The sequence below is a fragment of the Castor canadensis genome, chromosome 8, assembly GCF_047511655.1.
Source record: "Castor canadensis chromosome 8, mCasCan1.hap1v2, whole genome shotgun sequence".
NCBI classification, from domain to species: Eukaryota; Metazoa; Chordata; class Mammalia; order Rodentia; family Castoridae; genus Castor; species Castor canadensis.
Genome location: NC_133393.1, coordinates 13,969,425 through 13,994,384, shown reverse-complemented (window position 1 = coordinate 13,994,384; position 24,960 = coordinate 13,969,425). Strand labels below are relative to the sequence as shown.

The 24,960-nt window shown below is 48.0% G+C and overlaps 1 protein-coding gene across 2 annotated transcripts in view; it reads left to right on the top strand.

The window, feature by feature from the left end:
* Positions 1–24,960, top strand: part of Ptk7 (protein tyrosine kinase 7 (inactive)) — a 61,304-nt gene that overhangs the window by 9,083 nt on the left and 27,261 nt on the right. The window contains exon 1 of one of the 2 annotated variants that reach the window (XM_074082149.1): positions 12,243–12,324. The exons of the other annotated variant lie outside the window; for it this stretch is intronic. Coding sequence (XP_073938250.1) covers positions 12,258–12,324 — 67 coding nt within the window. The 5' untranslated portion in view covers positions 12,243–12,257. Of the gene's footprint in view, positions 1–12,242; positions 12,325–24,960 lie in introns of those variants that run through there. 2 annotated transcript variants of the gene reach the window in all.

The window sequence follows — 24,960 nt, the reverse complement described above, 5'->3', positions numbered from 1 at the left end:
TTCCATGCTTCTCCTAGTTGAGCTAGTAAGTGGTAGTAAGTGCTGATCTCCTCGGTGACAGCCATCATGCCCTGGAGGACGGCAAACTCTGGGGAGATGATTGGTAGAGCAGACCACTCTGGATGGGTTGAGGAGCGGTCCTGCCAGAGTCAGAGCGTGGAGTAACCTTTGCTCTTTCTAGGCAAAGAGTGTTCAGTAATTTCTACATGAGGAGAGCTTTTGGGCTCCGCATTCCAAATTGCCATTCCCTGCTTTTTTTGGTTACAAAACCACAAGGTTAAGTTTTTCAATGGCCCATTCAGAGGTTTGTATGAAAGAGTTCTGATCAGTGGGGGGTGAGGGCACAAGTCTCTAATTCCAGCCTCTGACCTGGAGGCAGGAATATTAGAGTTTGAGGCCACCCTGGGCTACATATGGAGACACCATCTCAAAAAAACAAAACAACAAAAACAAAAAACAATAAAGAGCTATGGTCAGACTTTTTGTAGTCTAGAGACCTAGAACATGGCTTGACTGCACGTTCTGAGTGTCTCTCAGGAACCGGTGCTTTCTCAGTCTTCTCTGCCTAGTGCTTCTGGAAGGTCAAGGCTACAGGTCCTGGCTTGCAGGTGTGCTCCTGCTAGGAGTGTAAACTGGGCTGTGCTGGAGACTATGTAGGTGGTTACAGAGTCACTCTTGAAATTGTTCCTGTGCTCCAGAGTCTGGGCAAATAGGAGCATGATGACTTTGGAGTCAAGTCTTCTAATCTTCCAGAGGGTTCTGAAGAAGTTGACCAGGCTCTCTGACATTCTGGGAGAGCCAGCTATGTCTCCCTTGGTCTGAGTCCTTGCTCTCTCTTGGGAATTCTACAGTTTTTTTCTTCTGCTTCTGAAGTTCTCAGGTTCAGTGTGAACCTGAATGAGGTTCCTTAGGAGCTATATGGACAAGGCAGGATGCAGAGCAGCAGCTCTGGTGATTCTATTGTAGCTCATCTACGAAAACAAAAAACAAAGGTGTGCTGTTTCCCAGCTGGGAAAGAGGATGAAGGCGTCCTCAGACCAACAGGTCCCTAAGAGAGGTGATGGGCTAGGATGGCATTTGAGAGCCACCTGAAACACAAAACAGATCACCCACAAAGAAAAGTTTGTCTTGTGGTCCTAGGGGAACAAACAAGTTGTTTATAATTACAGTTATATGGAGCAAATCATTTTACTGGTTTGGTTAATTTAGGAGATTAAGCCAATTATTAAGCAGGTCAATTTAAAAAATTCAGCAGCTTTTTAGGCCTGTGATTTGGGCTCCACTTCCACTCCAGGAGGCAGAAGAGGTATCTGCTGGAACAGCCCCTGGGGGTCTCTCCCCTTCTTGACAATTCCTTCTTAAAATGCTTTTATTTAGTAAACACCCCGCACTCACTTTTGGTGAAGTGTGGGTTTGTGTCCTGTGTTGGGAGAGTTTGCCCCTTTTTTGCTGTCTAAGAGTCTTGGGTGCTGTAGGCTGCTTCTTGGCCTCCCATGCCTTCCCTAACCCTCTTTTACCTTTGTCTCCAGGGCCCTTTGAAGATGGTCCTGACAAGGCCGCCAAGCTGTCCTGCACTGTCTCCAGGCAGCAATTTTAGGCGAGTCTCTACTTGGGCCTTCCCATGAGACTCCCTTTTCCAGGCCCTCCGCAGTTGCTGCTGGTGACCCAGAAGGGGCTGGAGAATGTGGGCGCTGGGGGCACCCCTCTCCCTCCTTCCCACCCTGCCCGGATCAAAGGCGCCTCCTTGGGATCAGGGACCAACCTCCCCCCCCCCCCCCCCCCCGTTAGCCCCTCCAGTGAGTAAACAGCGCGGCCTCTGCAGCTTTTGAAGCCCGGTGCTTCAGGCGGGGAGGAATGCAGGACATTTCATTTTAAGGGTGGACTTAGGTTTCCACTGCCTTCGGTATTTGCAAATTTGAAACAAATGCCCTCATTTAGCAGCAGGCAGGCTGGGCCGTAAACAGGGGCTGTTTCAGGGCGTTTATGGCAGTCACAGGTATTTGTGGAGAGAGGGACCCCAGCAGGTTTGGGGAAGGATAGAGGGTTTATGGTTAGGTGGGTTGTTCAAAGACCCCAGCCAGGTCTCTGGTGGAGGGTTGTTGTTAGGTGGGCTTTGTCATAAAAACCCTTCCCGCCTCCTGCCCCCCAGGAAGTATCTCCTCTGGCAGACAAAGGGGCTTGGGAGGGTGTTTATCCCTAGGGGCTGATGCTAAGGGCCTGGCCCCTCTCGCTTGGCTGCCAAAGTATCAGGTTTCCAGTGAACCCTTCCTTCTCCCACTCTCAGGACTTGAAAGGCTCATTAAATGTACTTTATATATAACAAGTTGGCTGAGAGGTCCCCCTCACTTCCAGCTAGTTTTATAGGGAAGGAGCTAGGGAAACCTGTTTTCCTTTTGTTGTTGTTTCTGGAAGTCGGATCTGTGAAGGTGCAACTGAAGAAAGACCCTGGTTTTAGGAATCAGTCACACAAGTGTCGTTTGCCTTTAATGAGACAGCTTAACCAAGGACGGTCTCTCTGAGGCCTGGCTGCCCCCTCCTCAAGGAAAATCCAGAAATCTGTTGAGGAACTGAGTTCCTTACTAAGTTACTTCCACAACTTCTTTACTGAGACCTTACACAGATCACTTCACTTCTGAGCCTCAGTTTCCTCTTTTGTAAGGTGGAAATATCAACACTTAGTACTGGATTTCATTTACTCTGAATGTTCTTCCTTCTCATGTTTTCACATTGGTGAAATTGGGATCTAACTTGAATCAATTATATAGCTTTGTGTCTTCATTTAATTGGTGCTAGTTTTCCTTTCAGTGTACATACATAATGGTGCATCTTAAAAGCAGTGGTATCTTTGGAATTCAGTGTCCGTGAAGAAATTGGTGTGTGATCTAGAGAGTACCCAATAAAAGATGGTTGTAACTGAGGGGGTGATTAATTTACAGGCCTGTTTTTGCTTCTCATCCTCCACTAACTTTTAATACAAGCTTTTTTCCTTTTTTGTCTGGCACATTAATAACAGGTGATGCTTAAGGCATAAGGCATCATGCTGTGTTGTGTAGTGTTGTGTTGTGTGTCTGTCTGTCTGCACGGGTGGGTTCTGGGGACACTTTTAAGTCCTCAGAAAGAAGAGAGATACAGTAGAGAAGATAGATGTCCCTAAGCACGCAAACCATCTGTTATGGACAGAGTAAAATGACTCTGACTGGAGAGTCTCCATTTAAAAAGTCTGGGCTCTGCCTGGGGGAGATGAGCTTCACTCCAGGAATCGATATCAGGACACAGCTAGAAGAGAGTGATTCACCAGACGACTGCCATGCAGAGAAGGCCAGAGAGGCAACTGCATAGTAAATGTCATAACAGCAGCTCAGGGGATGGGGACCTGAGTGGGACAAACAGGAGACAGACAGGAGATAGTAAGCAGCGTTTTCTCCCCTAGCGAGCACGGTTGTGTGGGTTGATCCTGACTTTATGGAGACTACTGGTGTCTTCATTGTTTTGTGCTGCCCCAGCATTACTAAGTGGCACAGTTCCCTCTTTTAGGACTCAAGTAGCCCAAAGGCCTGGGATGTGTGTGTGTGTGTGTGTGTGTGTGTTGCTGGGGATCAAACCTAGGGCCTCGTGCATGTGAGGCAAGCACTGTGATGTACCACCATGCTATGCCCCGGCCCTGCCAGGAATTCTCAGATTGACTGAGTTCTGGTTCATTCAGCGGTGGAATGGATTGGCTGTGGGGTTGGATTTAAATGGTAGAGGAAAAGAGAAAGCCATGTCCCTTTTTTATATGACTATCAAGAGCAGAGCTTGCAAGTCTCTTCTGTAAGCTTAGGCACTCTGCCTTACAGGGGTTGCAGAATGTATTCTCTCTGTGTCATTACCTTGAATTTTAACCCTGGGAAGGCATGGCCAGGTAGGAAAGGGGCTGATTAATGAATCACTGGAAGGCAAGTACTCAAGCACTGGTTCCCAGAGGCTCCTTGAATACCAAAATCTGGTTGTCTGAGTCCTTTGTATAAAACGGCATTGGGCTGTGGGTGTAGCTCTGCAGCAGAGCCCTTCCCCAGCGGGCTTCAGCACAGCACCACCAAAAGCAAAACCAGAGCAGACTAACTCAGAAAGAAGTAAGAATGAAGTACATACAGCCTGTGTACATCCTCCTGTGTACTTCCAGTCATCTTTAGATTACTAAGATAGCCAGTGCAATGCAGATGCTGTATAATTAATTGTTACATTATTGTTCAGGGAATAATAACAAGAAAAGCTATTTATGTTCAGTACAGATGGACACTTTTTTATTTTTGGTAGTGTTGAGGTTTGAAATCAGGGTTCAGATGTAATTTAAAAAAATATATTTTCAGCTGAGTGCTGGTGTCCTACTCCTGGGAGGCTGAGATCAGTAGGATCGAGGTTCAAGGCCAGCCTAGGCAAAGAGTTCTGGAGACCCCCATCTCCAAAATAAGCAGAGCAAAATGGCCTGGAGGCGTGGCTCAGGTAGTAGAATATCTACTTTGCAAGTGCAAAGCACTGAGTTCAAATCCCAGTCCCACCAAAAAAAAGTTTTTTTCCCCACCCCAAGTTGGTTGAATCTGTGATGCAGAACCTGCAGATATGAAGGGCTGACTGTACTTTTTTTAAGCCCTTTTAATGTCTTAAGGACACTGGGCAGAGAGCTGTGGGACATCAGTTGTCCTGAGTTTAACTAGTTGCCTGGTGTTGGTCTAGTGCCCCCTGAATTCTCATTTATATCCATGGTCAGGACAGCCCAGCAGACTTGGGCAGTCCTCAGTTCTCCTGCTGGCCTGGCATCACGGATGAGGGTGGGGGCAGCTGAATTAACAGCAGTCTGTTCCTGGCCAGGAGAGTTAGGCCAGAGAGAGGTGTTGATCAGGCTGACAGGGCAACAAATCCCCTTGAGCCCCCAGGTTGGAAATAAATTATTAAAAGTTGCTCTTAGACTCCTGACAAATTGCTTTCAGTTTTTGCTGCCAAAAGAGAACTTTGCAAACAGGGTGTAAATTGGGTTATTTACACTGTCTGTGTTGTTGTTGTTCCCGGTGAAGTTGGTGAGGAGGGCAAGGAGCCAAGTGGGCTTTTCAGGTTCTCTGTTGCCGAGTTCCCCAGGTTCCTGGCATCAGGTGAAGTGGAGGTGGGGGTGGGCATGTGTCCAGCAAAGTGTCCTTGAATGCAGGATGTGTGGTGACCCAGCAGGCCTTTGAGGTGTCCGGACCGCCTGCTCCCTTTTTTGGATCAAAGAAATACCTTCTGTTTTTCCCGGCTCCCCCTTTGCTCTGTCCTGGAGACAGAGCCATAAAGAGGCTGAGACGTGAGAGTCTCTGTACCTGGCCGCTGGGGTAGTGGGTAGAGTGTCGGGGGGGGGGGGTGGGGGGGGCTTTCCTCATGCTGTGCACTTCCTGCCTTCTGCCCTGGATGTGCATGGGGTGGGGGCCGGGCTAGCCTGGGCCCCTGAGGATCTGCTGGGCTGCCCTCCTGCCCTGCAGAGCCCTGTCTGAACCAGGGCTGTAAGCTTCTGAAACCAGCCATACAAAGACGGATTTCACTCCAGGCTAAGTGTTTTGTTGCTGAATCATTTGCATTCATTAAAAGTAGTGAAGGGTGAATGATATTTAAGGCAGCACGAGGGGTTTGCCTTGGAACCTCATTAAGAACTCTTGGGGCCAAGAGAGGATGGGCGCAGCTTGTTCAAGCTTACTTAACTTCTGACTGTCTTGGGCATAGGCCAGCTACTAAAATATGAAAAATGTTTGCCCAGCAGCCCCCAGAGCTCGGCCAGACTGCCCGGGCCAAAGAAAATACACACTTACAATTCATTCTTTAGCCTCCCGCCTGCTTGTTCTTGCCTGTGTTCTTCCGCCCCTGGGACCTTGCTGAGGTGAGGGGCGTTGAGGCGTGTGTGTAGGTTGAAGCTCCTACACTTTTTAAGGAGAACCTGTTCCTAGGAGAAGGCTCTTACTCTTTTTAAGAGAAAGCTATGCTTAGAGCAAGCCATCCACACCCACCCCCCACCCCAGTTTATTTCATGGGTTCCCTGCTGGTGGACATTAGTTTGTTTCTGAGGCTCTGTTTTAAATCAGCACCACTACAAATACCTTCCTACCTGTCTTTGCCCTCATGCTTGTATAGCTGGAGGATAATTCCTGGAAGTCGAATTGCTGTCAAAGGATATGAACATGTCAAAATTGAGCACATGGTTTTGTATGGTTTTTGGTTTTTTTTTTTTTTTTTTTTTTGTAGTACTGGGGTTTGAACTCAGGGCCTCATGCTTGCTAGGCAGGCACTCTACCACTTGAATCACTCTACCAGCCTGTTTTTTGTGCTGGGTATTTTCCAGATAGGGTCTCCCGAAATATTTGCCCAGGCAGCCTCAAACCACGATCCTTCTGATCTCTGCCTCCTGAGTAGCTAGGATTACAGGCGTAAGCCATCAACACCAGCCCTCGTATGGAATTTTTGTGGGAAGGGAGTTTAGAACTCTCCTCATTCTTACTAGCTCAAATCACTGCCAGGCACTCCCTGTGCCAATCACACCGTGATGTGTGGAAGCCCGGGAGTGCGGTTCAAGTGTGGGGTGTTGCCAGGGTGGCCAGGTGATTTGTCATGCAAACATCCCCACCTCCATTACTAATAACCATGCCTGGACAGCCAGCATGAAGCAGAGTGGCTCCAGGTAGCTGCCAATGTGTTGGCCCAGTGCCCATTCAAGGTCTTGCTCCCTGACCTCTAAGGTCATGACTGCTCTCTCTTCTATGCCCATTTAGCACTGGTGTTTTTGTTGCCCCCGACCCAATAAGCCTGATGGAGCAGGTCAGGTCTTGTCTGGTTCCCTGAGCTAACCCTGTGTAGAGGCTCAGAAGTTGCTCAAGATGCAGTTGGATTCCAGAGACCAGAATTCCTCCTGGAAGTGATTTAACTCTGCTGAGCTCCATTTCCATGTCCATGGGGTGAAAACCATAAAATGTGCCCCTCTGCCCCCCTGCAGGGAGGGTGGCTTTAGAGGGTGGTGCCAGGTGTTGCCATTGCGGGAGGCTAGCCTCAGAGATTCTGACTCCTCAGTGACATGCTTGGGAACCCTTAAGGCATGGCTAGTTTTCTGGATCTATTCCTCTTCTCTGTTTATTATGATCCCCTTAATTGCTCTCAAATCTGTTTCTTCCCTTTTCTCCCATTATCTTGAGCTTGGTTCAGGTCCTGTCATTTCTCCCTTGGAATACTGCAGGAGAAAAGGAATTGAATTTTTTAAAGTGGCATGTGTTTTTTTGTTCACAAATATCAAGTTGTGTACTGGGCCAGGTGTAGCATTGTATACCTGGAATCCCAGCTACTCAGGTAGCAGAGATCCAGAGAATCTCAATTTGAGGCCAGCCCAGGCAAAAATTTAGTGGGACCCATCTCAACCAACAAGTTAGGTATAGTGGTGTGTGTCAGTAATCCCAGCTATGGGAGAAGCATAGGGAGAAGATTGTGGCCCAAGCCCATTCCAGGCAAAAATGTGAGATCCTATCTGAAAAATAACTGAAGTAAAAAAGGGCTAGGGGTGTGGTTCAAGTGGTAGAGCACTTGTCTACCAAACTCAAGGCCCTGGATTCACACTCCAGTATCACAAGAAGAAAAAAAAGTGTACTTTGTGAGATTCCCCAGTCTCCGAAGAACAAAAAAATCCCCAAGTGAGAAGTCAACAGCTGAAAGAAGCTGGCTGAGAAGAGTGAAGAGACATAAGGGGGACAGAGGGGAGCACAAGCGAGTGTAAGGAGAGGAGCACACGTGTTGTGGAACTGCTTCTAGTCCAGTCTTAGAGGGCAGCCAGCCCACATCACACAGCTGAGTGGCTCCCAGCATCCAGAGGACAAGGGGATGGCGAAATAAAAGTGATGAAAAATGCAGGAATAGGAAGAACAATTCAAAATTTTCATTTTTAATTTTGTTACTTATTTGTTTGCTTATTTTTGAGCCAGGGTCTGTGTTGCCCAGGCTGGCCCTTTTAAACTCCAAGGTTCAGGTGATCCTCCTGCCTTGGCCTCTTGAATGGCTGGAACTGTAGGCATGTACTGTGATGACCCAGCTAGAGTCAAGATTTTTAAAAAAGTAATGAAGAAAAAGTAAGGACTGGCTGAAGTAGATCACTTGCCTAACAAGTGCAAGGCCCTGAGTTCAAACCCTACTACCGCCAAAAAAAAAAAAACAAAAAGGAAAAGAAAAAGCAAGAAGTGTGCCTTACAGGTCATAAGAGACAAAGAAGGAAAGTAAAACAGCACATCATGAGGGAAGCAGCATGGCAGTGCTAAATGCATGAGGCAATGACAAATGTATCATGTATCATAGATACATAGATGTATCATCTATGATGATACATTTCAGTGCGTCAGTCTCCCCGTGGATTAAGACAAAGTTTACACTGAGCAAAGAAGTTCCATTTTCCTCATCTGAGACAAACCTAAGATGGTGACAGAGCTTATTTACTTGTTTTCCTCCCCCTGCTCTTCCCTCCCCTCCTCTTCTCTTTTCTTCCCTTCCCTTTCCTTGACGGGTCTCACTGTGTAGCCCAGGCTAACCTTGATCTCAAGATCCTCCTGCTTCAGTTTCCCCAGTAGCTAGAATTACAGGCATGCACCACCATGCCAGCTCAGTTGTTCTAAAAAAACTTCAGGCCAAAGCATCATTTATTTTGTTCTGAGTTTTTAAGGAAATGATTTAAGATTATTAACTGTCTTCTGATCTCACTTTGAAATGAGTAAATTTGAAATGAAATGAAACAATATAGAATTGGTAAATCATTTAAGATCCAGTGCTAAAAAATTAAAGAAATAGGGCTGGGGGTGTGGCTCAAGCAGTAGAGTGCCTGCCTAGCAAGCGCACAGCCCTGAGTTCAAACCCCAGTGCCACCAAAATACATACATTCATATATGCATATACACATACAAATAAATAAATGAACAAAAGAAGCCAGATGTGGTGGGACATGCCTGTAATCCCAGCTACTCAGGAGGCAGAGACAGGAGGATCTCAGGTTCCAGGCTAGCCCAGTCAAAGTTAATAAGACCCATTCAAAAACAAAGTGTAAACAAAAGGGCTGGGGTTGGCGTAGCCCAAGTGATAGAACACTTGCCTACCTCTTGTCTGAGGAACTGGGTTCAACCCCTAGTATCGCAAAAAGAAAAAAAAAAAAAACCCAAACTACAAGGTAAAAATCACATCCCAAAATTGTTGTATCGAATGGTTTTAAAGGGAAGTTTTGTAAATGCTGAGGAAATACAGCCCATAATACCTCATAGACTGTCACAGAGCCAAGGAACAGATGAACGACAGCCTGTGCATGTCCCAACGTTGTGCGATCCTGCTCCCAGTGCGGGCTGACAGTGCGGTAAAGAAAGCCACACTACTTAGAAATGTTGGTGAAAAGTCTGCAGTACTGGCAAATTACATCTAAACACCACGTTAAAGTGTAGTGCACTGTCACCAAGCTATGTGGCTGCTTTGATCTCTTAGCTCATGGAATAAGCGGTCAGAAGAGTCGATCACGTGTTATCTCAGTAGAGACAAAAGTGGTACTAAATTCAAGTATTTTCCTTGGCTGTATGGGATTTGAATTTAGGGCTTTTGTGCTTGCTAAGCAGATAGTCTTCCACTTGAGCCTCACCTTCAGCCCTTTTTGCTTTAGGTGATTTTTTTTTTAGGTAGAGTGTCTCTTTTTGCCTGGGACTGCAGTACAGGACTCCTCCCACATAGCTAGGATTACAGATGTGTACCACCATACCTGGTTTCTTTGTTGAGACAGGGATCTTGATAACTTTGCCCAGGCTGGTCCTTAATCTGCATACCCCTGATCTCTGCCTTCCATGTAGCTAGGGTTATAGGCGTGAGCCACCCCACTCAGCTCCATAGCTTATTTAAAATAAAAAAGAACACCTCAAACCCAGCCAACATTAGATTTAAGAATGAAATCATGCTGTCATTAAAATAAGTCATCCATTAAAACAATAAAGACTACTATCTAACATTCTGGAAATTCTAACTGAAATAATATAAGGAAAAAATGAAAGTAAAAATAAAGTTAATATTCTTTGCAGATAGTACCTTTTTTTACATGAATAACCCAAGTATGAACTGAAAAACCATTATAACCACTAACATAATGTAGTTATTTGTTCAAATGCAAAATCTGTGCAAAGCCCAGGGACTGGGGGTGCACTCAGTGGGTGTGCTTACCATGCATGAGATCAGTCACCACACCCAACTTCCCTGCCCCCCCCAAAAAAACCCCCCCAAAAACATAAAAGCAGATTGTCTGCTCATCAGCAAATAATTATTTAGAAAAATGCAGTGGAGGGCTGGAGGTGTAGCTCGGTGGCAGAGCACTTCCCTGGCATGTGGCTCCCCAGCACTGTCCAGCTGGCTGCTGGGTATCATGGCTCACTCACGTAATCCTGTAATCCCAACTCCTTCAGAAGTAGAGATAGGAGGACCATGGTTCCATGACAATCTGGGCAAAAAGCTAGTGAGACCCCCTCTCAGACGAGATCGGGCGCGTTCAGGGTGGTATGGCCGCAGACAAGACCCTCTCTCAAAGAAAACCTGGACATGGTGTTACACACTAATTCCAGCTGCAAGGTGGGGGGACAGAAGTAGGGTTTTTGGTCCAAGGCTAGCACTGAACAAAAATCTACAGCCCTATCTGAAAAAATGTTGACGGCGTCAGTAAATACCTTCTCACCTCTGAGTTTGAAACCAGTGGAGAGAGTGGAAGGAGGGACAACAGCAGACAGACCCAGGGATTAGCCAGATGGAGACCCTCTCTCAAAAGCAAAATACAAAACCAAAGGGCTGGGGTGTGCTTAAGTGGTAGAGCTCTTGCCCAGCGTGGACGAGGCTCTGGGTTCAGTTCCCAGTTCTACCAAAAACCAAAAAGCTGTGAAACTGCGTTCTTCTTTTTTTTTCCTTTCCAGGGCTGGGGTTTGAACCCAGGGCCTCCTGCACATTAGGCAAGTGCTGGGCGACCAACCTACGTTCCAAGTCTGGTGAAATTGTATTGGTTTTGTTCTTATACTCCTTGGAAGTCGTCCTCAGAAACATTTCCCCCACAGTGTGCACAGGAGCCTGTGCAGAGAGGTTTGGTGGGAGTGTTCTTTGTAATGACTGAAAATTAAAAGCCATCTGAATGCCTATTACTGAGATATTGGATAGAGAGATTGTGCATAGTTGATGAAGTAATACCAGGCGAATTAGTTAGAACCATAGAAAGATATCTAGGATTTATTGGACAACAAAATAATAATAATTAAAAAAAAGCAGATTGTAGAATATCGGGTTATAGGTTGAATTGTGTCCCCTGAAATGATTTTTTTCTTTCAATGCTTGGGATTGAACCCAGGGCCTCATTTCTGCTAGGCAAACACTCTTCCACTGAGCTGAGCCTCCAGCCTCAAAACAATATTTTGGAGTTCTAAGTCCTGGTACCTAGGAATGTGATTTTATTTGGAATTAGGGTCTTTGCAAATATAATCAAGTTGAAATGAAGTCACTGAGGTGTGTGACTAATCCTGTGTGATTGGTGGTGTCCAGTAAGAAGAGGAGAAGAGGTACAGAGACAGACACCCATGGAAAGAGTGATGCGGCCACAAGCCAAGGACTAGGCAGTCACTAGGAGCCAGGAGCAAGGCATGGATCTGTCCTCACTGTCCCTGAAAGGAGCCTTCCCTGCCAGTGCCTTGAATTCACACTTCTGGCCTCCAGGACTGTGGGAGGATCAGTTTCTGTTGTTTTAAGCTGCTCGGTTTGGTCATTTGTTACAGCAGCCCTAGGAGATTCATAGAGCAGGTGTGGTGTTAGCTAGTAGTCGTAACTGTGCCTCTTGCTCTCCCGTGACAAAGAGCTCCTTCAGCCCATTTTCTGCCCTTGCAGTCACCTCTTAGAGACAAGGCCTCACTGTGTTGGTGAGTTCTTGTTGCACCTCCTTTGTCTCTGTGGCTGTACGTCCCTCTCATCCTTTGAGCTCTGAGCACCAGGTTTGCTTTGAGTCTCTGATCAAGCCTTACCTATTGCTTCTCACTTGTTCTTCCACAAACCCTTGTGTTGAGGACCTCTTCTCCCAGGGTTCTTCCCTGACCCCTCGCCCCCTCAGTCATCTGACTGAGACGACTTCTCTATGCACCCTTTTGCCTCCACCTGTCCCACCAAGTGACGGAGCAGCAAAGGCTGGCCATCGGCAGCAGAGGCCTTCATACGGAACCATGAAGATTTGACTCCTGCTTCGTATGACTTCGAGCAAGTTGCCATACCTCTTGGTGTCCCAGTTTCTCTTCGGAGCGCCTATCTCAGCGGGTGGGTGTAAGCCTTAATAAGATAGTTGGTCAAAGCGCTTGGAACAGTGCCTGGCGCATACTAATGGTCAGTTAGTGTCAGCTATGACTGTAATTATGTGTTTACTTGTCTGACTCCCCCACAAAACAGTCTCTTACAGGCAGTAATTGTGTGTTTTTCTCTTTCCATCCCCAGTGTCTTACTGGGTACTTGGCACATGGTAGACTCTAAATAAATGTTTGTTAAATTAATAGCGATAATTAATGTAATTCTCTACTAGGAACTCATATTGGGCTTTGACCCTCTGCTGATTCCACATTGTGTAGGGATAATGTGACCAAATTATCTGGCTTGGTCAAACCACCACAAACCTGGTGATGTTTCCTGAGCACCTATCTCCCACAGACCTGCAATGGGGAAGACAGAGAAGCGTGGTCAGCCGTTATCCTCTGGAGCTTAGAATCTGGTGGGGAACACGAGGTCATGAGCACGTGAGGTGTTCAACAGACATTAGATTTTCATAGAGAAGAGACAGAGACTGCTGGTGGCACTTTTGTTACCTGTTGTCTCCTTGTTTCTTTCAAAGTTGTCCTGAAAGCTTTTTTTTTGCAGTGCTGGGGTTTGAACTCAGGGCCTACATCTTGAGCCACTCCACCAGCCCTTTTTTTGTGATGGATTTTTTTTTTTTGAGGTAGGGTCTCGCAAACTGTTTGTCCAGGCTGGCTTTGAACTGAGATCCTCCTGATCTCTGCCTCCTGAATTGCTAGGATTACAGGTGTGAGCCACTGGTGCCCAGCTCTGAAGGCTTCTTAAACTTTTAATGATGAAAGTGAGCTCTTAGAGGCCTCATCAGGCTTGGGTTTGATTATTTTTTCTTCTGTGTACTTCCCTCAGTAGATGCATAACATCTGGCTGTCTCTTTGGAATTAACAGTTGTCAATGATCATTGCAAGAGCCATTGCTTCATTAGAGGATTGTAAAATGGTGATAATTCTGTTCATTAGTGGGAGGTTTTCATAAAGACAGATCTCTTATTAGCTGTCTCATTACCTGAGATGTAGCTGTTCAAGAAGGGAAAATACGTGGCTTATGCCTGAAGTCCTAGCTACTCAGGAGGCAGAGATTAGGAGAATTTCAGTTCAAAGCCAGCCACAGGCAAATAGTTAGTGAGACTCTATCTGGAAAAAAACTCAACACAAAGCAGGACTGGTGGAGTAGCTCAAGTGGTAGAGCACCTGCCTAGCAAGCTTGAGGCCCTGAGTTCAAACCCAGTGCTGCCAAAAAAGGAAAATGCGTGCTTGACTCTTCACCACTTTTCAAAATAACAAGGTAGTTTTCTAAGGTCCTTTAAAGGGGACCAGTGAGAAGCTTTGGGGCTTTTTTTTTTTTTTTTTTTTTTAAAGTACCATTATGAACTCATGAGTTTTTATTTGTTTGTTTGTTCAAAGCCAGGCTGGCCTTGAATTTGCATCTGCCACAGCATTCAAGTGCCAGGATTGCAGTTGTGCCTGGCCTTGTTTGTTTTTTTTTTTTGAGACAGGGTCTTTCTTTGTCTCCCAGGCTGGTCTAGAACTTCTGGGCTCAAGCAGTCCTTCCATCTCAGCCTTCCAAGTAGCTGGAACTATAGCTGCGTACCACTGTACTTGGCAAACTCATAAGTTTTAAGCCTGTTTGATGCGTTTTAAGTTCATGTGGTTCTTAACTTTATGGATGCTTAAATGGTCATGGGGGCCTCTTCAAACTGGCCCTGAACCTTTTGTTTTAACTCATGGTCTCACTGTGTAGCCTGGGCTAGCCACCAGCTTGTGATCTTCTTGCCTTAACCCCTCAGGTACTGGGATTACAGGTGTGCACCACCATGCCCTGTTTGGGCTTGAACCATTTGCTGAGACCCTGCTAGCCTTTGCTCATCTCCTTGTATGAAAGGTTGGCCTTCAGGCTTGTTCGGTACATTTCCAACCTCAAATTTGGAATCAGCCACTTCTCCAAGGAGAAAGGGCACACGTTTATTAGGACGCAGGTACACTATTACCAAATCACTTTCCAGAAGGGCAGTACCACAACCTGCATCTCCTCCAGCTAAGTAGGGGATCCATTTTCTACACTTGAGTTTTTTCTTTTTCTTTTTCTTGTCTTTTTTTTAATAATCTCAGTCTTCATTTGCAGGCAAAAAGACACATTAAAATATACATTTCATATATTGCTACTGCATTAGAATGTTTTCTTACACTTATTAATCATTTATATTTGTTTTGAGAACTCTGTATTGTTTTGACCATGTTTCTGTTAAAATTTTAGCTTTTTTTTGAGGCAGGGTTTCACAAGGCCCAAGTTAGTCTTGAACTCAGATCTTCCTGCCTCGGCCTTGACTGCTGAGATTACCACATCCAACTAGAATTTTAGCAATCTTTTTTTTTTTTTTTGGTGGGACTGGGGTTTGAACTCAGGTTTTTGCACTTGCAAGGTAGGCACTCTACCACTTGAGCTACACCTCCAGTCCATTTTGCTCTGGTTATTTTGGAGATGGGGGGGGGTCTTGAAATAACTTGCCTGGTTGGTTTCAAACCAAGATCCTCCTGATCTCAGCCTCCCAAGTAGCTAGGATTACAGGCATGAACCACCAGCACCTGGTTGAATTTTAGCAATTTTTATGACTCATTTGTAATTCTTTGCATGTCAAAGCCAGCAACCCCTTTTCTGTCATTTGCTGAAAATAACTTCCCCAGATTTTGTCATTTGCCCTTGGGAGTTATTTGCAGCTTCTGTCTTATGTAACCAGGTGCTCGCCTTTACAACACATAGTTTTCCAGGTGTCTGGGCCTTCTGGGACGGGAAGGCTGAAGTCCAGCAGTCATGTCAGGCAGTCACTAGTGGTGCTCTTGTCACCTGACTATACTGTATTTTCCTTGATGCTGGAGTCCCGCCTCATTCCAAGATGACCTCAGTTCCCTTTCACCCAGACAGACTAGCTCTGATTCTTGTTCATTTCAAAGGTGCTTCTGCTTTTGGACAGCTTCTGGGGTTACAGATAAACTCTGAGCAGTTGCTACTCTGTACCCCATTAGGAAAGCAAGCAGGGCATTGCATAGAGGCGCCTGGGGCAGGCAGAATGTGGAGCCCTTAGCCATCAGCAGTTACCGCTCAGCTCCAGCAACCCCTTGCCCATGCGCCTGTGTCTAGTGACCAGGCGACTCTAAGCCCCATCGGTCATTAGGATGGTAGAGCTTGGGGCCTCAGGGTCTGTTTGGAGAGCACCACTACACCCAGATGGCAAAGACTCGGTGAGGGTACTTTGCAGTTGCAGAGGTCTGCATAGTCACAGCAATAAAGAATGGTGAAGGGCTCGAGCTCACGTGGTGCTTACTGTGTGCCAGGCGCTGTGCCAAACATGCTACATGTGTTACCATGGGACTTGGCTTTCACAACAAGCTGTGAAACTGATACCTTCATGATTAGCACCATTTTATAGTTGCAACAACAGTCACCAAAAGGGCGAACCTCTTGCGCAAGCATGAGAGTGGGATTGGCGTGTAGGTGGTCTGACTCCAATCTAATTCTCAACCCATCTCCATCCTGACTGTCTGCTGTGTGCCAGGGCTTTGAAGTTTATAGCTCTTCAGATTGTCCAGAGGCCTTTTGTCCTGGTAGTGGCCCTGCAGGATAGACAGCAGGAGGAACCAGCCTGTGTTACATGTGGAAACTGAGGCCAGAAGAACAGGAAGACTTGTGCAGAGCCAGGCCAAGGATGCAAGAGTTCCTGTGTTTGGTAGCCGGCACTCATTTGGTACCAAGGTAGACCCTTTATGGAACAGCTTGACCTTAGAGTGAGCCAACCAGTCAAGGTGGTTTCCATCTCTTCTCTCTGAGACTGCCAAAATACTGGAGTCTGGTGAACACAGGGGCCTTCCTCAAGACCTTTCTGGACACAGTTGTGTACTTCTGACTAGGCTCCTGGGGGTTGGGTCTACCCTCTGGATCTCACAGTTGAGCCCAGACCTGGTCCCTTCTGGAGGCTGGGAGCTTTGCCCTAGCTCAAGGTGCAGCAGGACTGCTGGGTCAGGGGTTCTGGAAAAGTTGGGTGGAAATCACCCCATCGTCATCTTGCTTGTGGCCTAATAGCTCAGACCATTTTTAGATGCCAGGAAGTGTAACAACATGCACATTTATCTTGGTGAATAATGGATGAGCCCAGGGAAGGTACTGTACTTTTCCTGGTGAATTATTTACCAGGGGTCTTTAATTGGAGGGCTCTCTATTATAACTGGTTCGAATCTAGCATAGATAGAGCCCCGTCACCTCCTGTCACTCCGTCTCCCATGTACAGACAAGCTGTAACCTTTTGTGTCTGCTATTACTCTGGGCAGCCTGGGGCCTGTGGCCAGGGACTGTCTTGAGTCTTGAAGCCCCTCAGTTGCTGGAAAGGGGCGAGCAGGGCCCCCCTTCCTGGAAACACAGGACAGACCTTCCAGGTGCAGCTGGGGTGGGACATTGTGGGTCTTTGGCCCGTGCTCCAGGCGCAGGGAGCCCCGTGTGTACTTGCATGCATGTGCACACACATGCACTGTATGCTTTTGTCTGTCTTGTTCTGTCTGTGTCTCTATGACTGTGCTGTTCACCCTTTGTCTCTCAGTTTATCTTTGTGTCTTTCTGCCTGTTGGTCTCTATCTTCTACCTCCGTGTGGGGGGGTCACTTTGCTTCTCTCTTTCTCTCGTACTAGTCTTTTAGTCTCTCTTGGTATCTATCTGTCTGTCTCTTCCCTCCTTCCTCCTTCCCTTTGTTGCTCTGTCAGACTCATCCTGCCCCTCATCTCATCTTCCTGTCTCTCTCCCCCATCTGACTGTCTCTGACAGTCTCTCTGTCTCTGCCTCTGTCATGACTTTGTAGGTCTGTGGGAGGCACCTCCTGGATTGGAGGGACAGCTAGTTCCAGACTTAAGTGAAGCCAGATCGTGGTGCCTCCCAGACCCTGACTTAAAGATCAGCAGAGTAGGCGTGAAAGAAACTTGAGGTCTTTGTCATTTTTTTGGCTATTGTAACCAGTCATTGCATCAGCCACTCTGTGGAGTTCTTTCTTCTTTAGCTTTGTGTGCTTCGTGTTTTATGATGTTTGTCCCCAGGGTCGTGTCCCCACTGGAAGCATCTGGTGATGAGTTGCAAGTTTTTGATGCTTTTAAAAATAACTTAAAAGGCGTTGTTTCTGTTGTTTATTCATCAGTTTATGGTTTTTTTCATCTGTTGTTATTGATTTGGAGGTTGAAGTAATTTTTTTGCTATCGTTAGCCGGAATACATCATTAAGTGTGGCTTTTTTATTTTTCCCTTTAAAATAAAGGAATAAAGGGCTAGGGATGTAGCTCAGTGGCATAAAATTTGACTAGCATGTGTAAGGTCCTGCGTTCAGTCCCCAGCACTGCAAGAAAAAGGGAGAAAATAAAAAAAAAATCAGTAAGACATTGGTAATGCTGGTAAGAGGTGAAGTAAAAGAATGAGATCACACCTGTAATCCTAGTTAGCTACTCAGGAGACAGAGATCATGAGGATCGAGGTTCCAAGCCAGCCCAGGCAAATAGTTTGTGAGACCCTATCTTGAAAATACCCCCTCACAAGAAAACAGAGCTGGTGGAGTAACTCAAGCAGTAGAGTGCCTGCTTAGCTAGCATGGGACCCTGAGTTCAAACCCCAGTATTGCTAAAGAAAGAAAGATAAAAAAAGAATTAAATAAGTTTTTGCCTTAGTAGAAAGTTTATGATACAGGTAGTAAAATGGGGTTTTTGAGGCGTCCAGGAGGTATCTGGGGAGATCTGATGAGGCCCTCCCTCCTGTGCATGTCACAATCAACGTTGTCCTAGCCACTGTGGTAGTAGAAGTGGCTGAGGGGAGAGCTTTGGATGGTAGGAGCAGATCTGGGAGGGGCTATGGACCCTGGGACCCTCTCCCAGAAGCCCCTCACCCTGAAGCCAGTAGCTCTTCCAAGCCTACTCCCTCATCTGGATTTTTCTCTTTGTGCCCCAGGCTGAACCTATTGTCTGGCTGTGTAGACCTATGGAGCAGCCTTTTCTGAGTCGCCTCCCTGAGAGCAGGGCTGGCTTCCAGAAGCAGCTGTTGCTCAGACAGGTGGGGCCGATCTGCTCCTTTGGATATGAAGGCTGGGAAAGGGGCCTTTGCAGGATACATGTGGCTCTGACTCCTGGACTGTGTCTCCAGAGAGGGCACAGCCCAGCTGCCAGGGGGCGTCTTGGCCTCTTGCACATGCATTAGAGATGGCTGCGTGTTCCTGGGTGTGTGGCAAATGCAGCCCACTGCTGCAGGCCCTAAGTGTCTCCTGCTTTCCACATCACAACATAGCAAAGCGATTTCCTCATCTTCTCCACTCTTGGCTGCTCTGGAAGTGGTTTGTAGAACACTTCTAAATATAAACATATGAGACTGACTCGCTTGTCCCTTTGAAACCGGCTGAAGTCCAGCCTCTTGAGTGACTTTTTGGGCTCGGAGAGAGGAGGAAGGGAAATAGAAGTTGGTGTGGGAGTGTGCACGTGTGTGTGTGTGTGTGTGTGTGTGTGTGTGTGTGTGTGTGTGTGTGTCCCCAGACTGTGAAGATACCCTGGAGCTTGGGACAAACAGGCTTCTTCCCAGCATGTGGGGAGGGAGATGGAGACTTAAAGACTGAATTTCAAACTATGGACAGCTCTATTCAGGTGCTTGTAGAAAAAGGAATTTATTAGTAGGGCAGATACAATGCAAGACCATTTCCATACATTGAAAATACCTGCATATGAAACAATACAATACAGAAGAACAAATAGGAGCAAAAGGATTTACATTAAACATGACAGAGTGGTTGAGGGGAGCACGGGGACCAGGGGGAGGGAATTAGTGAATGAAATGGAAGGTAGCCTGCTTGGGTGGCATACTGGGAAGATGCAGACTCAGGAGCCAACAGGTCGATGGGCAGGTCCTGGCCCTGCTGTTTACCAGGATATGCTGATTCCAGTGGGGCTGACCCATGTTGTGAGGTTTCCTGTGATCATAGATAGTATGTCCTTGTCCAGGGTCTGGCAAGAGGCAGACAAGCAGGAGCTAAGGCCATGCTACCCAGTGGAGCTGTTGAAGGATGGTGCTGTTCAATATGGCAGCCACCAGCCATGTGTGATTCCTCGAGTATTTGAAATGTGGCTATTGGGATGGAGTCTGAGGAAATGAATCTTCAGATTATTTCATTTTGATTAGATTAAGTTTAAATAGCCCACATGGCTAGTGGCTACCATATTGGACAGAGCAGCAGGTCTAAGAGATATTTTGATTTTAGTAGAAGTCAGGGAAGATTTTCCTTGTTGAGTGGAGTGTGGTATCCGAGGATACCCAGACACATGGGAGAAATGCTGTTTGTCCATCTCCTCCCTAATCCTTAAGGGTTCAGCTCTGTGGGAGTATAGGTAGGGTAAAGGGCTGGGAGTCATGTCTTCCCTACCAGAGGGCATTTGGGGTGAACTGCTGTGGCAGTTCTTGGCTATGCACTTCTGCCTGGATTATTAGCTTTTCTGTTTTTTGAAGGGACTCTTTGTCCCCTCTGGGTCCTTGAATGCACTGGCTGAGCACCACTGAGGTCTTCCTGGAACTGAACTCATGGCTTCTTGCCCAGTCTCTCACCTTCCCAGGGGTGAATGTCATTGTCACAGGCCCCTCACTGGCATCTTCAGGAGACAGCTGGCGCCTCTCTCTCTCCCTCTCTCTCTCCTTCCCTCTGTAGCCCCCTTCCCCTTTCTCTCCCTCTTTCTTGGGGCCATGAATGGATCTGTCCCTAGGGGGGAGAATGCAGAGCACCTGTGTTCTCTGGTAGTTCTGTTCCAGACCCTCCTTGCTCCTGCATTTACCTTCGGAAGGGAGTTCCCTAGTCCCAGGGTGCACAGTTTCCTAGAACTTCTGGGGGCTTTAACTTCCCTGAAAAACAGGCAGCCTTGTTTATTTAATGTGTATTTTATTTGAATGTCATAGGGACCTGGAGGCTGGAAAAGACTCTGAAATCCATTTTGAGCTGGTCTTGGTGGCTATGTCTGTAGTTCCAGCTACTCAGAAGGCTGAGGCAGGAGGATCACTTGAGCCCAGAAGTCTGGAACCAATCTGGGCAACATAGAACGACCCCAGCTCAAAAGAAAAAATAAAACCTGCTACGAGGCTGCCATTTTTCCAGATGAGAAAACTGACACCTACAGAGAGATAAAGGCAAATATAAGGCAGGATTTCAGGTCAGGTGGACACTTACATGACTTCATTTGCCTGCACCTATCCGGTAGCCTGGAAACAAGAGGGTCACAGAAATGTCACCATGGGAACAAATACTTGCCCTCCCCTTGAGCTTACAGTCTAGCTTGGCAGTCATAGCAGAGTCAGGGTATCAGAGGAAGTGAGCTGCCGGTGCCAGCATGTGGCCTGCCCAGGCGGCCTGGGCGTTGGAAGGCAAGACGGCTCTCCTGTCTTGCCAAGCTGAGGAGTGGTCAGGGCACAGATGCCAGGTCCCCATCTGCAGTCCCCAGCTGCCTCAGACCCGGTGCACCTGCTGTGTAGACATTCACTCTTAATCCCTCTGGTCCTGGCCCTGCATTTGCCAAGTGGGGGCTGGCCGTGCATGCAGCTGGAGGCTGGGGTGGGGGACTGCTCTAGGGAGTAGGCCCTCTGGAGCTGTAACTGCCTCCCAATGTCTCTGTAGCTAGTGCAAGGTTAGGCCTTGGTGTCTGTTGAGTCTTAGGCCGCCATTTTTCTAATTTTACAAATAATCAAACTGCCTGGGAGAGGGTGGTAAGGGGCCAGGGTCACCCTTCTAGCTAGTAGGACTAGAAGCCAGTTCTCCCTTCCCCACCTTCCTTCCACCTGATTGTATCTCTTTATTTTGGCTGCTTCCTGTGAGACATCACAGCCATTTAAGAGGAGGCATGTACCAAGTCCAACCCTCCCAGTCCCAGTAGAAGACAAGTGGGTTCCTGGGACCCACGGTGTGGCCCCTGGATGTGGGGCACTTTAGGTACATCTCCTGCTGGCATTTTGCCCTCAGGGTTTGGATCCACATGATGCTGGACACAGGCCCTCCTGTTGTTAGAGATTGATCTCCCCACTCTGGGGCCTCCCAGGAGTGGGCCAGGCCGGTCTGAGTTGTGGCTTGGCCCTAGGTGGGAGAACTGGCCTGCTAGGTTGTTTCTGCCCAATCCCTGGTGATCTTGTTCTCTTCTGTAATCCGGATGTGGGAAGCTCTCCAGGTATGGACGATTAAGTCCCAGGACAGGAAAACTCAGCAAGGTCCCTGGCTCTACTCCCTCCTGCTCTGCTTAGAGCAAGTGCTGGGGTGGATTCATCAACAGGACAAAGCTCCTGTTGATGAATCTGAGGTCCTTTGTAGATCCTGGGAAGACAGAGGGGAGTGGCATTTGGTGCCTTGCCCCTTGTGAGGTATCACAGTTGGCTGTGGGCATCTCCAGTGACCTCTAAAGCCATACATTCTGGGCTCATTGTCACATAGTCAGGGTTGTTGGTGCTAAAACCACATACAGTATCCCGGTGAGAGTCAGCAAGGACATTTCCAGTCCCCAGAGTCACAAATACCCCTGCAGGATTTTGTGTTTCTTCCAACCTGGGTGAGCTGGGAGAGGGCTGAGATTGCTATTCAGCCACATGACCTACTCTTGAAGCAATGGAGATTTATTCCTCAAAAATTATCTGTGTAGCCAGATGTGATGGTACACACCTGTAATCCCAGCACTCGGGAAGCTGAGGCAGGAAGATTGTGAGTTCAAAGTCAGTCTGGGCTACGTAGAAAGTACCAGGGTAGCCTGGGTTATGAAGAGAGACCCTGTCTCAAAAAAACAATGGCTGTAGATATTAAGTTAGAGGTAGCAGCGCCTACCATGCAGAAGGCTCTGGGTTCAATCCCCAGCACCTCAGAATCCAAACCAACAACAAAACCAGTGTTTGTGGACCAGCTGAATGCATTGAAGGTCAAAGGTCTGCAGTACATCATGCCAGCCCTCCAGGGGAGGGGTGGACAGACTGTTCAGTGTCTGGGAGCCACTGCGGGACCCTCACAGGGTGTTCTTGTTTTCACATGGTGGAGTCTGTTGAGGAGGACTATCTTGAGAGACAGAGAACCTGGGGCTGCTCTCCTGCCTGGAGCATCTGTGCTTCTCAGATGAAGGCTATTTGTCCTGGCCTGAGCTCTGGTGCTGTCACTGCAGACAGGGTACAGAAAATTGGCACATCTCTCCCTCCATTCTGTATTTGGTCTGACAGGACCCACTGTGACTTGGGCTCCAGGGGTCACTTGGAATTCAGGATATCTCTATAGGTGCGTGGGCTCTGGGGCCAGCAACTGAGTCTTTGGTGTGCCCTGGTGTGGAGGAGTCAGCCAGGTATGTGTGGTTGGTTGCCCTTGGGGTGTGGGAGAGGTCCCACAGTCACTCATACAGTCACACACACCATGTAAAATTCCCATGGCTTTTTGGACTTTTAGGCTGGTGGTGAAAGCTCCTCATTAACTGGGATCTTGGTGTCTTGGCCTTGTGCTGAGGCATCTGCCCAAAACTGGACTTTTTTTTTTTCCATGAGAATCACATTGTTACGTTCAGCAGGTTTTCCTAGGACTAGCCCCCAGGCAGTGGGTAGTTGAGGTGGGTACTCGTATTAAAGTAGCCAAAATTACTCAGAGCTAGAATACTTAGGAAGCACTTCTTGCTGCTCTGTGCTCCCCATAGCAATCGTGTTGACATGTGTGCGTGAATTCTCACACATGTACATACACAGATCTCCAGGGCCTGGAGCTCAGAGAACAACTGGGAGGATGGGTACCAGATTAGCTGCTCAGGGAGCAGGCGCTGGAGTTGGGCTGCTGCCCACTGGCCCTTTCTCGAGGGGCTGGGGCTGGAGCTGGAGGCACAGGCAGGGTGGGCGTCTGCACATAGATGGCTGCTAGGGAGCCAAGGCAGTGTCTTGGAAAATGTCCTTATTGGGTATTTGCAGTTCCAGCTCTGTTGGGGTCTGCGTCTGGTGTTGCTAAGGGGCTTCTTGGGCCTGCTGTGGGACAGGCTTGTACCTGGGAAGCAGACCCCTCTGTGCTCTGTGCAGTATGGGGGCTTTGCGTACATGAACCCACTTAGTCCTCACAAGGCTTGTGTGGTAGGCTCGATGTCCCCATTTCACAGCTAGGAGAAGGGTACAGGGAAGCCACAGTGAGGTGGCAGTGCTGGGAGCAGCAGGGCAGGGCTGTTTGGCAGTAGGAAAGCCACCACATTTCAGTGGGTGGCCTCTGCTGCATCCTAGGGGCATGTGAGTAGTTGGGGTGCTGTGTGGTGAGGCTTGCTGATGAGGGAGGGCACAGCTTTGGGTGGCCCAGGACCAGTGTGCTACCAGAGAAGGCTTTTCCCCAGACCACAGGCCTGGGGGCATCTTCAAATAAGGGAAGGGGCAGGAATGTGCCACCTTGAGGCAGACACTGCCTTAGTCTCAAAAAACCTTCCTTTTCCTTCTCTTTTCTCTTCTCCACTTGTCACTGTCATCAGCAAAGCTTTTGAAGCCCCTCATGTGTCAGCCCTCCTTTCCTGGGGTTTGGCATAGCCAGGGACTCCTGGGCTGCCTCTGAGGCGCCTGCCTGATCGCCATCCCCCACCCCAAACAGAGCAGCAGAGCAGTGTCTCCTGCAAGCCATGCAGATGGTCAGGCTGGGCACACTCCCACTGCCTTCTGAGAAAACGTGGGGGCCACAGCTCTAGGCCAGCCTCCCAAGTGAGTAAGGAGCCTTGTGGCCCTGTGTTGCTTGCTCAGAGCTGGGCTGGGAGAAGCCTGGAGGCTGCTCTCCCTGCCTTCCGAAACATCTAAAGTCTGCCCCAGCCAAGCACTAACCAGGACCTGCTGTGAGCTGACGTCAGGAGAGGCCCCCTCTGGGGCTGGCTTTGATGTTTCCCAGGCCCTGTCGTGGGGGTGCAGGGGGGGTGTGGGGGGGGCTCTGAGTGGCAGTCTGGGAATGCAGCATCTCTTACCACAGCCTGGAGCAGCCCAGCTTCCACCCAGGAGGGGATGCTGGAGCCTGAGGCTGTGGGGGTGGCTGGGGTTGATCTGGGGTCCCTCTGAGTTACGCTGGCTCTTCTCCTGCTCAGGTTACTGTGGCAGGTGGTCTGTGGTTCCTGCCCTCCCAGGGCCTGTTCCCTCATCCCACCTATCCCCTGGTGGTTCCCTTTAGTCTCTGCCCATGGCCTGGGCGTGGTCCTAGGCCTTGGCAAGGATAGAACTTTCTAATGTTCTTAGAATTTTATACTCTGGTTTCTCCTCATATTGAATGAATTTTTCACCTTTCAGAATTTCAGTCCTAGGAAGGAAGGGTGAGCATGAGATCATTTAACAGTAGCTGCCTTTTACTGAAGGTGAACTCTGGCTAATGCACTTCACACTTCATTGCGTTTATGGGTCATGACACCTTATGTGTGAGACAGAGGAAGCTAAGGCACAGTCTTTGTCACTTGCCCAAGGTCAGACACACTGCGTGTGATAGGATTTGAGCCTGGCCTGTATGACTCTGAATTATTAACTAATCCCCCATGTGGATAAGGTTCCTGGCTCCCCACTATGTCTATGGAAGTGAGCAAGGAAGTGGCGTTTGCTTATAGGCTTCACCTACACTTTG